Source organism: Myotis yumanensis, unplaced genomic scaffold (genome assembly GCF_028538775.1).
Source record: "Myotis yumanensis isolate MYYU_CA2020_CCGP unplaced genomic scaffold, mMyoYum1.0.hap1 SCAF_7, whole genome shotgun sequence".
NCBI classification, from domain to species: Eukaryota; Metazoa; Chordata; class Mammalia; order Chiroptera; family Vespertilionidae; genus Myotis; species Myotis yumanensis.
In genome coordinates this window covers 86,358,699-86,374,369 of record NW_027223758.1, presented here as the reverse complement: position 1 = coordinate 86,374,369, position 15,671 = coordinate 86,358,699, and the positions used below count along the sequence as shown (strand labels likewise).

The following is a 15,671-nucleotide window of genomic DNA, read 5'->3' as shown; positions in this document are numbered from 1 at the left end:
TTCCCATTCTGTGTTTAGGAATCCTTTGCTCAAATTGTTCACAAGAGGCAGTCATAGAGCTCTGTAGTAATTCTCTTGGTCACACAGCCATGTGTCCAAGATCTGAAGGGAGATTGAGGTGGGAACACTGCCCACTGGGAATTTAGGGAGGGCTGCAGGCAGAAAGAAGACCTGAATGGAGGTGAAAAATGATTATAATTTAAGTAGGAAGGATATGTTGGGAAGTATAAACACCTGCCCTGAACCCTCCATCCAAATCCTGCCCAAAGGTTTCTAATTCTCTATAGTGATTATTTTTATTCTACTAACTGCTATTAAAAAAAATGTATTAGAAACCCAGGGTAAATATGTCTTAGATTCTCAAATAAACCTGGATTTTCTGAGATGGATTTAAGATATTTTGGGGTGCTAAGTGGTTGAGAGTTAAAATCTCTGTGTGGCAGATACTGAAAAATGACAAAAATGTTAAAAATTTGAAAATCAGTGCAAGTGATCTAGAGTAGTTAAGATAGAGTAGATTTCCTTTAAGAGTTTAAACATTTGATCCTGAGTAATGAAAGTAATTATTTTGGTCAGGATTTGAATGCATGCTAATATGTAAAACTTGCTGTGTGCCTGACAAATTAAATAGGTGTTAAATTTTATTTACATATTCAAATTTAATGTATTCAGATAAGTTGTTGATCATCTACACATGTGGTAACTATGTGTCTTGGATTCCCAGGATATTCTCAATGTCAAATATATTGTCTTTAGTACCTATGGATAAATTATGACTTATCAAACCATGTTGTATATTTTGGCCAGAAAAATGTTATGGCTTTATTAAAAACACAGAACACCTCATATCAAATAGCTTTTATAAAGTACTTTTTCTACATTATGACATTCTATAATCTCACTAATTCTAAATGTGTAAGGGGAATCTCTTCAAAGTAGCACACCATTTTAAATTAATAATTAAGAAGAAATAAAAAATTATTTTTATTTCATATTTGTTTGAAGCTAAATGCTGCTATGTGTTTCTATAATATAGTAGTATCCCATGGGGAATTTCAGTGTTTATAGGTAGAGGGGATGATAAAAAGTATTTAGTCCTATTTCTCATTTGAGGAAACTAAGAGGAATTAGCTCTTCCCTTAGGTTTAATTAAATACCATTGATTTAATTACATGAGTGGTATAATCAGAACTAGATCTTGGGTTCTAACTTCTGTTAGTCATTCTATATCATAACAAATAAAATCTTACAAACTAGAATGTGAGTCAATCAGATAACTGACCTCATTATTATATATGAAGTCTATATGATAAACTATATGAATATGATTAACCATGATTAAAATGCATAGACATTGACTTGAATGAGATATTACTGATAGTATACACACATATGTTTCAAATCAATTTGAATGTAATTCACGTCCCCCAAGAAAACTTACATTCTCAACACTTCCAGATAGAGAGATAATGAAGAAGTCCATGAATTGGTTCCCTATTTCACCTTATTAATTACATTAAACTCCCATTTTTTTTCCTGAGAGCCCTATAAGGGGCAATATTTCTGTTTCAAATTGGAATCGATTTTGCTTTCATCTGCATTACTTAATTTGCTCTAAAAGGCTCAATGGTGGTGGGATAGGAGTCCTCAATGAAATCAAGAAAAACTAATTTAAAACTCAGAAATATCTAGAAGGAGAAACTTTTTTCTCCCTTTTCTGTTAACATATACAAAGAGACAAAAATGAACGGCAATGGTCTGTGACTGAAGAAAGGTATATGTATAAACATGGTGAAAATGTGCCAAATAAATACTGAGAGACTTTGGGAGGAACAGGAGGCAGGAAGTGCAGGAACTCACAATTTACTTTCTTTGGGTTTTCAGTTATTAATGGAATGGTTTGTTCTTTTGTTCATTCCTTAATTTTAAAAACAAGTCATATACAGAGCTCAGCCTCTACTCATTCTAAATAAAATCTTTAAGTTCTTACCAAGGTGCTGAGTGTGGAATTTAAGGTAATTTGAGAGTTTCTCTAAATAGTATCAAATCCCACTTTTGCACATTGAGAAGACTGTCATTTTCTCTGCGCATGAACAAAATATGTCCAGTATTCCAGTTCATTAGGTCAATATCACCCTCAAATATCCTTCTTGCAATGATAAAAATGGAAAACAAAACAAAATACCGTGCTACAGATGTTTGAGCTAGCAAATTTAATTTTGTGAATTCACCAATGTTTTTAAAACTATCATGACACAGGCTAAGTTGGGTATGGTATCCTCCCCACTTCCACTTTTGTGGCTCCTCCTCAGCTCTGCTTCAGATGCCGAATGCCATGATGTTCCACCAAGCTACACTAGCACAACCCCTTTCTCAGGAATGCTGGACCAAGAGATGGTTTAATGCTTTATTCAAGTATGTTTCTCCCCCATCCCCACCCCCCAGAGCCTTACTAAGCGCCCAGCACTCTGGAAACTCTGTGGGTGACCATCAATTCCCAGAATGCTCATGTATAAGACTGGTCTTATTAAGCTCAGTTTTCTGATTTCTTGTTTGGACACAATGCACCAGCACACCAGCTTCAAGATAGTCTGTCAGATGGATGGAGCTAGATACCAAGTTTTCCCTGCATAGATATAAATTAAATACAAAGACTGCATCTATATCCCCCAATGTAACATTCTTCAATATGTACATATATATTCCTTATCCTGTTTCTAATCACCTCACTTCAAGATGCTGGAAGAGTCACTACAGATCAACAAGTACAGTCACAGGATTTGTCCAGAGAGAAAGGCTGAGGTATTAGCAAGGGAAGAGGGAAAATTATTTGTTAGAGAATCTCTCTTAAAACTTTGAAAATCAGTGCAGTGACCTATATATAGTAGTTAAAGTGGAGTAGACTTCATTTAGGAGGTTAAACATTTGCTCATCAGTACAGAAAAATGCCATGCCAGAAAAAAAAATAACAAGGGAAGAGCCTTCGATAGCCAATCCAGTAAGACAATCAGGATGAAAAAGTACTAAATTGGCAAGGATACAGAGAACAACCCGGAGGTTACTGCTGACTCCCACAATGGACTGGCTGGCACAAGGTTAATATTCTGGTTAGGGGGCATTGCTAGAAGGGGAAAAGTGGAATGAAAACAACCTTTCCACTCTACATTCTGTACTTTGATGTCTCAAGCTCTGCTTGTGCTAGAACCTAGAGCTGCATAATATGAAAATACTTTAAAACCCCTCAATTCTTACAATTTTCTGGAATCAGCATAGCCAGGAAATAGGAACCATTTTGAATTCCTGACTCTCTCCTCCTCCCTAACTTCTGCCTCCAAAAGAAACACTCTCTAGTATTGCAACTACATTGTGTTTGGTATTCTGCAGATAGTTATTCATGCGACAAGCATTGATTAAATGCCTACCGGCCTCCTTGCCAAAAGTGATAAACACTTTTAGAGGAACACACATCTTCACCCTTTTATAGATAATTGCAGGCAGGGCCATAAGTAGGGACATGGTGAAGTCCATTCCCTAAGTTCGACTTCGGGAACACCTGCTGTCACTTGAAAGAAAGAATCTGGCCTCAAGAAGTAAAATAAAACAGAAATGCCAAGTTGGACCTGCAGGATTCTATTATTCGGTCTGCAAGTCTAGCTCTCACCCAGTTCAGTGAATGGGCCTGGACCGGACAAAAGGCAAGGTCTTGCCCAGGCCAGGAGATAAGGAACATGTGTGAATTATGAAAGAGCAAGGAAGAGAGCCTTCAAAAATAGAACTCAAAAGGATGGTAGTTGGGTCAAGCATGGACTTCTCTCCCTTTGGGAACCAGCTGTTACCTACTTTCTCTGCTGGGCTGAAGAGCGCCGGGTGCAAGTCACGGCCACGATCGCCACCACCAGCACCGTGATGATGCCAACGGTGACCACAATGATCACCAGCAGGTTGCTGTTCTTCTGAGGAGTGACGCTGCCATGAGGGGGGTGCATCTGGCCAATGGGTGGTTCTGGGAAAAGACAGGCAAATGGAGATCAGGTTTAGGGAGACATGGCAGCCCGGTGTTTATCCAGCTCCGTTAAGGATGTGAAGAGTCCCTGTTGTTCTGGGTATGGCTTACACTGAGAACAAAGCAATGAAAACGGAGAAGAAAGACCTAAATTATCTACCCAAGATAAATGAAAGCTACTCCCACACAAAATCTTATACAATAGCTTTCAGAGTGACATTATTCAAAACAGCCAAAAGTGGAAACCCAAATGCCCATCAACTGATGAATGGATAGACAGGTGTGGTCCATCCACACAATGGAACACTATCCAGCCATGAAAAAGGAAGGAAGTACTGATACATGGTACAACATGCATGTACCTTGAAAACGTCATGCTAAGTGAGAGAAGCCAGACACAAAAGGCCACATGTTGTATAATTCCACTTATATGAAATATCTAGATAGGCCAATCTATAGAGAGGAAAGGAGATTAGAGATTGGCAGCAGGTAGGGGGAGAAGTAAATAGGGAAATGCTGGGAATGGGTACAGGTTTCCCTTTGGGGCAATGAGAATGTTCTGGAATTACATGGTGATGGTGGTACAACCTGTGAATATAACGAAAAAGCACTGAACTATGCATTTTAAAAGGGAGAATTTAAGTTATATGAATTTTTATCTGAATTTTAAAAAAGCATTTCGCTATCATATTGACTAGAAAGAGGGAGGGGAGGAGGAATGCTGCTTAGTTCTATAAGAATTCCATTGGGACAGGAACCAGAGAAAGCTGTGCTTTAAAAAAAAGGCGATTTATTTGGTGCTATGAAAGATGAACTGTTTGGCACCTATCACTCACAATTTACCTCCATTCCCTTTAAGAAGCTATCTATAAAGCACACTTAATTTTCAACCTGTCGAAAGTGTATGAATCCCATTTAAAAGCAGCCAATGGGTTTGAAAGAGAGACATAGAGTCCTGATATGAACGTTGTCTTGTGTCACAACAGTACCACATGGTAGACAATGTTTAGGCCAAAAATAATAGACTAATAAGACGGTTTTGATAATTTGCTTATGTAAATAAGAATAGCTAATTGACCTTCTAAATTATTTTCTTTAAACCCAAGTCAGTAATCAGTCAATCTAATGAACAAAATAGATCCAGAGACATGAAAGCATGGAACAGACTGTGGAATCTCAGAGGAAAGGCGGGTGGGGTGCGTGGGTGGGAAGAGACCAACCAGTGAACTTGTATGCATATATGCATAGCCCATGGGCACAAACAATAGGGGGGTGAAGGCCTGGGGTGGGGCATGGGGGCGGGCTATAAGGGGTCAATGGGAGAAGAAAAGGGACATAATGTAATACGTTCAATAAAAATTTATAAAAAAGAAATACCATGTTCTATGTCATGTTTGTCATTTCAAGCTACACATTTATAAAAAATAAATATTAGACTACAACTTTATTGATAAATTAACTTAGAAAGTTGCAGAAAGCAATGACTGGATATTTTCCCAGACCGAAGTTTGAAAGTATTCCTTTAATAACTTATACTAGCCTCCTATACCCCTTGAGCAAAATGTTTAGGCCTTTTGCACGTCAATGTTTTTTTTCCTGTAAAATGAGAATAATACAGTGGGGCCTTGACTTATGAGTTTAATTCGTTCTGAGACTGAGCTCGTTAAGGAGCTTGTTAACTCAAATTACTCTATCAACTCAATGCAAAAAATCGTATCTCAAAAAACTCATTGGGACACTCATAAGTCAAGGCCCCACTGTACTTATTGGATACAGTTACTGTCATAATTAAAGAAAACATATACAACGTACCAAGCCACCTTTCAGTGCCTGACACAGAGTAAATGCTTATAATATCACTAGAGGCCCAGTGGACGAAATTCATGCACTCGGGAGGGGGTCCCCCAGCCTGTGCCCTCTCACAGTGTGGGAGCCCTGTGATTGATTGCCCCAAAGAGATAGGCCCTGCTCACCCATCCAGGGCTCCACAATGGATTGCCTCAAAGAGGTAGGCCAGAGCCGGGGGTCCCGCCTCCGTGCCGCCTGGAGCCGCGGGACCCCAAGGCTGCGCTGTGCGGAGCCGAGGGCCCTGCCTCCACACAGCGCACGCAGTGTCAAGCCCCTGTCCACCCATGCGCACACGCAGCCCCACCCACCTGCACGTGTCAGCCTCCTGGTGATCGCTCCTTGTGACATGAGGGCGTGAGGGCATGATGATCACATAGGCTTTTATTAATAGGATTGTACTACTGAAATCTATATATAGACCGGTAGCTATGATGCGAAATGATCACCAGGGGGCAGACACTCAATGCAGGAGCTGCTGAGCTGTGGTGACTTGGCAGTGGTGGTTCCCGGGTGACACACCCCAGAATGGGGCTCCCTCCTCTCTGGTTCTGGGGTGCGTCACCCGAGAACCACCCTCTCGCAATCTGGGACCACTCAGGGGATGTCTGAGGGACTCCACCTGCCAGAGACATCACTCACTTCACAGACACCCTTTGAACCCTGGCTCTGCCCCAGCTGTGGCCTGGTGAGGGGTGGGAGGGGTGGGGGGGGGAGGTTGGCTCCAGGGCATGTCCGGAAGACTTGCCCAGTCCTGCCCCACCAGCCACCTTCTAATTAATTACCTTTCAATGTGCACGGATCTGTGCACCAGGGCACTAGTATTAAATAAAATGTTGCCTAATTAATAACATCCTATACCATTTGTGGACTTCCAAATTTCAAAATTTTTATAAATAATCCTCAATGGAAAAGATAAATGAACTAAAAAATAAATATAACCACCAACCCAATACTTGCCTCAAAATCAAAACACTATCAACAAGTTATCTAAGAATCATTGCTTTTTTGAAAAGACATTCACCTATAGTTAAATAAATTATTATTGATTCATTATTATTGGAAAAATAATTAGCGCTTGTGTTATAAATTGAATATCAGGGAGACAGGGGACTCCCCAAAAGTTTTTAATAGCACTATCTTGTTAAAAGATTCTGATTATAAAGGAAAGATATAGGATTTCCTTGAAATAATTTTACATTTACTACAAAGAAATGGGGCTAGTAATGACAGGTCAGAACTTTCTGTATCATAGTTTTACTTACAACTTAAAACGTCACTTTACAGTAGTGTCTCAATATGCCCTTTCTGTGCTTAATAAACTAATTGACTGTCATGAATTCACCTTTTATGTGAGAGTTTAGAATGGAGACAGTTGGGGATTTCATGGATTTTTGTTAGGACGACTTAAATGTAAAGAGTTCACCATTTCTCATAAAGTTGGTTTGAGTTGTACACAGCAGTATGCCTTATGCACATTTCTAAAAACCTTGTAAACTAGAATCTTTCGAATTTCTATTCTCTTTCTCTCTATTCAGGAAGACAACATGCTTCAAGTAAAAAAATAGGACTTCTGAGCATTAGAGAGATTATACTGAGATCATTTTCCTCAGAGAGTTAGGGTTCATGAGAACTTTCATATAAATCTTTCATATCAATCCTTAATGGCTTCTTCATAAAAGTTCCATCAGTTTAAAAGTTGGCATTTGAGGTCTCGTATTAATTTCCCAATCTCAATTCAAAAGCTGAGTAATCAGATTATCAGACATCAAACCATCAGTTAAGAAAGTCAAATTCGACGGTGTCTCTGGATATAGCTGATCCTCATTATTTGGGGGAGTTGTATTTTATGAAGTTGCCACAAACACTGAATTAGAGAATACTAAGTATTGCTTGTAAAGGAAACACAGGATTAGGTTCCTGTATTCCCTCTGGTTACAACATTTTTATCAACCAATTAATATAAAACCTTGTTTTATGTGTGTTTCTGTTTAAAAACACCTTACTTAATAATAATGCTGATTCATTAAATTGAACTCACAGCCGACAGCACCATAACTCATGCCTAATTGGAGTTTAATCAACACATATTTCCCCCAAAAGGCACATCATGGCGTTTTGAGCAGTAAGAGCATAGACATCATTCAGCACCACATTTAGGGGTCACTTTATACATTAAAACCACCAACAAAAAATACAAAAACTAACAAAATTGGCACAAAATACATATATCACAGAAAGGACCCTCATTTACGGTCTGCGTGCTGGAACAAGGCCGAGTGTCTCCTTGTCCCATATCAGCTGAGTTTATGAGCACTGGGCTTCTCATGTATTCAACATGTTCACAAATGACCATAAAAGCATTGAATGGGGGTTAAACATGCATTTTAGCAAGAAGGTGAATTCAAAAATACAGAATCTGTGAGTAATGATGATTAACCATATATTTAAACGCATCAAAAGTCTGTTCCAAATTAGGAAGATTTTTGGAGTGCACAAATCTAGATTCGTGCAGTTCAGAGTTCTGGGAGACAGCCTGACTCAGAGAGGGCAAGGTGACATTTACCACCTCCCAGGCTCAGAGGGGAAGCAGCCTGGTGTGATTCAAAGGCTTGCAAATATCCTTCCAGACACTGTGATTACTTTGCGAGATAATGGATGCAACACACTGACCTCAGGCCCTGCACAAAGAGTTGGCACTCAACAAACATCACGATGTGACTCAGTTATTTCATTCTGTGTAAGTTTTCCAAATTAAAAAAAAAGATATCCCTCAGAGTGAAGGTAAGGGAGGGTGGGGGTAAGTGGGAGAGATCAACCAAAGGACTTATATGCAGGCATATAGGCCTAACCAATGGACACAGACTACAGGGGGGTGAGGGCATGAGTGGGGGGGTTAGGGGGTAATGTGGGGATAAGGACACATATGTAATAATTTAATCAATAAAAAAAATAAAAATAAAAAAAGGAAAAGATAGGATACTATGCGTTTATTTCTGATGTTAGCATAAGATGTGGGTATCCAGGGTCCGAGTAAGCCAGATCTGACTGTTTCACTGAAAACAGTGAGAAAGGAATCCATTTTATTTTAAATCACATGAGCATTCCATTTAGCTCTTACTTTCATGATGTTTGATCACCATCAATGGTTTCACACTTTTTCTATTAAATTTAATAAAAGCAAACGCATATATTTTATAATCTGATGGGTGTAAAGTTTTGGTAATGATTAGGAAAATTAATTCATTTTTATAATACTTTGTAAGCTTTTAAAAATATTTTATGTTTCTCATATTTGCCTTGAAAAACTCTGCCAAAAGCTCACACTGGTAGACCAGTACTCTGAGAGCTTGATTCTCTTATAGAAAACAAAGCCAAGTATTGAATCCGGGAGTCCTGGCTCCTATTTTTGAGAACCACGTCCCATTGCCACAATGGCTGGGCCCTAATAGCTACACATTGTCAACAGGCAGGTAAACAATGCAGACATTAGGTTCACCTGCCCAGTTCTGAGGAGAGATGATCCAATGAGAGTTTCTAGTTCAGGACTGAACTTATCTCCTACAGCTTCAGGCTTCCCTGGTAACAGTTTTATTATGAGAACACTTTGAACTCAATATATGTCTTAAACATTTTATCGGTCTTTGAATTTGAACTGAAATTCACATGGTATTGATTTTTTTCCGAGCATTTTCCCCTGAAATAAGTTGCCATAGAGTCATTAGCTGGAAGAGATCTCACAGATAATCTAGCTCAATGTTTCCTACAATAAACTATTAATTAGCATTATGGGCGGAAAAGTTCCTTCGTCAATTAAGTTAGAAAACATATTTTTTCCTCAAATCTCAGAATTTTGAACATGCTTATCTGAACTGTGCATTGCCAGGAGAGATTGGGCAGGAATGTTAGAGAATGTATCTGATTATTCCATAAGCATGAGTGGAAGATCCAGTTAGGTGCTGTGGATTTGATATTGTGATCAAAACATGAAGGGACCTTAGAGGGCATTATGCTAAGAGACATAAGTAAGGCAGAGAAAGACAAATGCTGTATGAATTACTCAGATGTAGAATCTTAAAAAGCTGAACTCATTGAAGTAGAGACTAGAATGATAGTTACCAGGGGCTAGGGGCTTGGGGAAAATGAGGAGATGGTCAAAAAGTACAAACTTCTAGTTATAAGATGAATACATTCTGCAGACACAATGTATAGCATGGTGATTATGTGGATATATGGCATTATATACTTGAAGTTGCAAAAATAAAGAAAAAAGTTGCTAAGAGACTTTAATGTTCTTATTACATAAAATGGTAATTATGTGATGTGAGGGAGGTGTTAGCTAAGTTATAGTGGTCAACATTTTGCAATATCTAAGTATATCAAATCAACACATTGTACACCTTCAATTTACACTATGTTATATATGTTAATTATAACTCAATAAGCCTTGGGGGCATAAAAGTATTCAAACATGCAAAAATAAACTATTTGAGATAAAAAGCATATAATTTTCATGTAGCCATAGGCCTGCCTAACTAGTTGGGCCAGAGAAAGAAAAAAAGATGTTACATGTTAAGTGACCTGTCTTTTCATTTCCCAAAACATGTGCCCTGTCTGGGTCACTGTGACATGAATAGCAAGTCAGGGTACTTTTCCCCTGGGATAAAAGTGGAGCTGTTAGAAAGGAGTTCTGAAAACTGTTTCTGAGCTATTTTTCTGGTAGAGTGGAGAGGGAACAACAGCCAGGCTATGGAACTATTAGTAAGTATTTGTAGGTTCACACCCATTGTTTCACAATAATTGGCGTGCCACTGCCTTTTGTATATTGTGTGGTCTGAGAACAATTTTCAAATGAGAATATTGTGATTATTCTCCACCTACCTTCCCCCCCGCAAACAAAACAAAACAAAACAATACAAAACAAAACAAAAAACCCAGAGGCATGATTTTTTTTGACCCCACGGAGTTTACTACCTACTTGAAAAGACATAGTGAACAAATCATGAAGCAACTAAACATAAAATTACAACTGTAATTGGTGTTTAAAAAAAAAGTGAAGTTTACATAGAAAGATGTAATATGAGGACAAAATGGTCATTGGAGGAGGAGGGAGGAGATAAAAGGCCTCACCACAGAAGTAACATTTAGGCTGAACACAGGGCATTGCTAGGAGTTGATTCCAATTCCTCTACAAGGGTAATGAGAGCAGGTCTGGAACATTGGAAGCAAAAGGGAAATGACACAAAAGGAGAGTAGAACAAGAAATAGGACCCAGTTCATAGAGCTCTGTAGATCACGGTCAATTACCCTAAGTGGAATCACAGAGCATTTAAAGGTTTTCAGGAAGGAACAGACTTGATTTGTATGAAGAAGACATCTCTCCCTGCTGTGTGGAGCGGGGCTGGTGGTGAAAGCAGAGAGACCAGCAGAGAGAATATTGAATTTCTCCAGGTGAGAGAAGATGCTAGCTTGAACTGAGATGGTGGCCATTACAATCAGACAAAGTGGACAGCACCCAATATAATTTGAAAGTAAATGAACAAAGTAGATTGCATGTGGGGGAGTTAAGGAAGGAAGTGTCAGCTTCAGGGTTAAGTAATAGTCCTTATGCCTGAGATGAGGGAGAGGAAGTTAGGGCAGGCTCAGTGAGGGCAGACAAATGTTCAGTCTTGAATATGTCAGGGTGAAGATCTTTAGTACATTACAAAGCGGCAGCTAGAGTTTGGCAGTTGGCACATAGATGGAATGCGAATGGAATAGATGTTGTTATATTGACCTCAACCTTTAAAAATGACTCCACTTTTATCCCAGGGGAAAAGCAACCTGATTTGCTATTCATGCCCATAAATGGAATCCTGGGAGTAGATGCGATCACCAGAATAAAGAGTATAGCTTGAGCAGAGTTGCTCTCAGAAGACTCAGATCTAGTGCCGAAGCAGAAGGGGAGGACCTGGACAAAGAGAAATGAAAGGCCAATCTTTAGTTAACGAAGCACTTCTTTTTTTCTCAGAGCTTCTCATGGGACCCGTGTACACTGGAACAACTTTTGGGGAATAGTCATCTAGATCAGTGATTTTCAACTGGGAAGATTGCGCCCCCTCCCTTTCCCCCTAAGGCAGTGGTTCTCAACCTTCCTAATGATGTGACCCTTTAATACAGTTCCTCATGCTGTGGTGACCCCCAACCATAAAATTATTTTCGTTGCTACTTCATAACTGTAATTTTGCTACTGTTATGAATTGTGATGTAAATATCTGATATGCAGGATGTACTTTCATGGTTACAAATTGAACATAATTAAAGCATAATGATTAATCACAAAAACAATATGTAATTATATATGTGTTTTCTGATGGTCTTAGGCGACCCCTGTGAAAGGGTCGTTCGACCCCCAAAGGGGTCGTGACCCACAGGTTGAGAACCGCTGCCCTAAGGGGAAATTTGGCAATGTCCAGAGGCATTTTTGGTTGTTACCTGAAAGGGGGAAATATGACTGGCATCTAACGGATACAGGCTAGGAATGCTGCTCAACATCCTACAATGCAAATGTACAGGACAGGTCTCAGAACAAAAGATTATCCAGGCCCCAGTGGATAGTTTGGAAGTTGAGAAATCCTGACTAGCTTAATAGGTCCTATGTTCAGATGAAAAACTGAAATCCAAAGAGTTTAAGTGACATGACTGACAGTCCTAATCCCTGGCAAAGTCAGTTCTAGAACCTGGTTTTGGGATTTGTCTGGGATCCTTAAGATCATTTGGGATAGGTATTGGTGGGCAGGTCCTTTTGTAGACTAAAACCTGAGACCCTGGACCACTTCATTGATCTTTCCACAGGAAAAACAACTGTAAAATTTTATCTCCGGACCTTGCCTTTGGCATTCAGAAGTCTGTTGAATGTTTTATAAACAGCTTACCAACCTATGTTGATCATTTCATGCAAACATGGAAAGAGCATTTGTGTGTATTTTATTTAGATTAGTTTAAATGGCATTGAGTTCTGAAAAGAATAAAAGTTTTCTAAAACTACAGGACAAATCATGGTATTTTCTCCTAAATACAGAGTACAAGGCGTGTTTTGCAGAACATCTAATATGCTTCTGAATATTCAAAAATTAATAACATTGATTTTTAAATAACATTTCACCAAAGTATCAACATAGTTTTCAACATAATTTTAATTTAGTTTTTAAAGGTTGCGGTCAATATAACAATATTTTTTTTTGTCAAGTTCATAGATTTCTTAACTAAAGTTACTAATTTTTAAATTATTGGCGGAGCAACCAACAAAAATAAACTGGTGATTTATCATCCTCACTAAGAAAAACATGATGTAATTGAAGTAATTTTCACTATTCTTGTCATTCATAAAAACATAAACTACAAAGTCACATTTTACAGAAGTTGAAGATGTTTCTGATTTAAAAATGGGGACTATAATTCAAAACCGAATGCCTCATAAAAATAAAATACTACCATATCACCACATATTGGCTTTGAGTCTACTTGTCATCATAAAATAATTTGGAGACCTCTTCAGTGTCCTCAATTTAATTAAGCACTTCCAACTACAACAGTAAACATGAATTATATCTTTGTTTTTATTTTTTTGAATTCCATTTTAAAAGGGTGACATGCTGTAGGAGAAAGTAAATGATTAGCTAGGTCTAAATTTGTTTGCACCTGGCTTGAGTATCCTGACAATAAGCCATTATTCTCTTACAAGGCATTGTAGGATGAATCCAGCAAGGTAGGGAAAGAGAAAACCCCCATAATCCCATCACTCTAAGAGGAGATGTATGAAATTTGCATTATATATAAGGTTCAAAAACTCAAATTTTAAATTGTTCTCATTGATACAGCCTACCTTTTAAAGATGGGGTGGGGTTAGAGTTTTATCAGTCAGGGTATCATTTGTCCATCTAATTGGAAAATATATCCCCTTCTTCAGACTTAAGACATTAGTAGAATTTTAATCAAAAGCTCTGGTTTTTAGATGTCTTTGCTGATTTGCTTGCAATAGCCCAAACTAAAATCAAATTACAAATTTGCCATCATTTATCTGCTAGCTAAACAGAAAAGTAGATTAAGTTTGCCTGCCACCATCCCTGTCTCTCTGAAGTTATCAATTCACAGACAAGCAGCCTGTCATAATTTGTTATTCCAGTAGGGATTCTAGAAATATTTCAGGTGTTTTGCTCATCCCATCTATTTAAGAATATCTAAAACTCCATGAGTGATGCAGAAAATTAAGAAGGAATAATGCCAATAATCTAAACTGGTTTCAAGTAACTAATACTATTCATCTATTTTATCTCCATGACTTTCTCTGGTGAGATAATGTGATCACATTAAATTAATCATAATTACATTTACAATTATATTTCCACTAGGAATATTAAATAAAATGTAAAAAACACAACGAAAGACATTTCTCTCAATGACTATCATTCCCTTCATGTGAGGTCTGACTCCCATGAAAAGTTCTTGTTGACTAACCTCAACAGCAAATTTGTCCTAGGCTTCTTTTCAACCAGAGGATTTGTTTTATTTGGAAGGGCAAGTTCAAATAGTCAATACCAAGGTTTTAAACTTGATCCCAAATTAGAATGGCCACATTTAATAATTAAAAATAAAGATAGAGTTATCTGAATTATTTCTAGCTCCCTATGTATATGTACATTGAAAAAATATTATCATGGCTATCCCTTGCAATATTTTTCTTTATCCCATATTTATAGGCAATTAGAGAGGATTCAAGTTTTACTGAGCTTCCTGTATGTTTAGGTACTAAGTTTGGCAATTCTATGCAAAATTAAAGTTCTTTAGGACACAGTTTAAGAGACTACAGAGTTCTGTATCTGTGGCTAACATCTGATCCACCTTTCACACAAGTAACACTGCTCAGTAGTGGATGGAAACTGCTAGAAGATAATGGTTTTTTCTCAATTATCTATAACAATTATTTCTTTAATTTCCTGGCACTCTGTCTCTTCAAAAAAAATTATTCTACAGGCATGCCTTTATCTGGGAATGAATTCCAACTTGAAACTCCCATAGACACAACAGCTCAGAATCTGTTCTGCAGGATGATTCTAAAGGGGAAAAGTTAATTCCCGTCAAATACTCCATCTCAGGGTAACAAATACTACAATTATGTTTCCACACAATTTCAGCGACAACCTTCTTTTCCTTTCCTCACATGTCGGGGATTTTTTGTACTGTCTTTCATCTTTCCTGGGTGCACTTCTCAGCTGTGTCCACCTGGGTAATCCTCCTTCTTTGTCTATTGCTCCTGCAGGGATCTTTTTCCAATATTTCCCATGTCTCACAGCAAGTACCCTGCATTCAGTGAGGCTTTATAGCATTTCTTACTGAATACTGAAATGCATGAAGGGTGTTCGGCATATTGTTGAGATTTTGGGATAAAAGTTGAAGGAAGAGAATGACACTTGCAAAGTTTGGGGGAGGGAATTATATCTAAACCAATCTATGTAGCATGTTCATGGTCTGTGTTCAGTCCCAACACATCCCTCCTCTCATATTTCTTCTGTGAAATCTCCAAAGTATGTCTCTGTCTATTGGAACCTGGGAACTATCAGAACCAGGGGCTAGCTATAACAGGCCCCTAAAACTCTAATACCTACAAAAGACAGGAATGCTACTAAAGTGAGGGAAGAGTATCTGTGTAAGACATAATAGAAGTGGTGAGGGCGATAGCAACCTGGATAGAATATCCTAGACATAATCTTAGAAAAGGTTGAATGGAATATATTTAGAAAATTTAAGTATGAAAGATTGTACTTGTCTGGTTAAGTAATGCATT

General features: G+C 38.2%; 1 protein-coding gene across 2 annotated transcripts in view; it reads right to left on the bottom strand.

Annotated features, from left to right (window-relative positions):
* DCC (DCC netrin 1 receptor) overlaps positions 1-15,671 on the bottom strand; it is a 937,052-nt gene that overhangs the window by 48,618 nt on the left and 872,763 nt on the right. For both annotated transcript variants that reach the window (XM_070421174.1, XM_070421175.1), the window contains exon 23: positions 3,841-4,003. In XM_070421174.1, the coding sequence (XP_070277275.1) occupies positions 3,841-4,003 (163 nt within the window). The remainder of the gene's footprint in view (positions 1-3,840; positions 4,004-15,671) is intronic.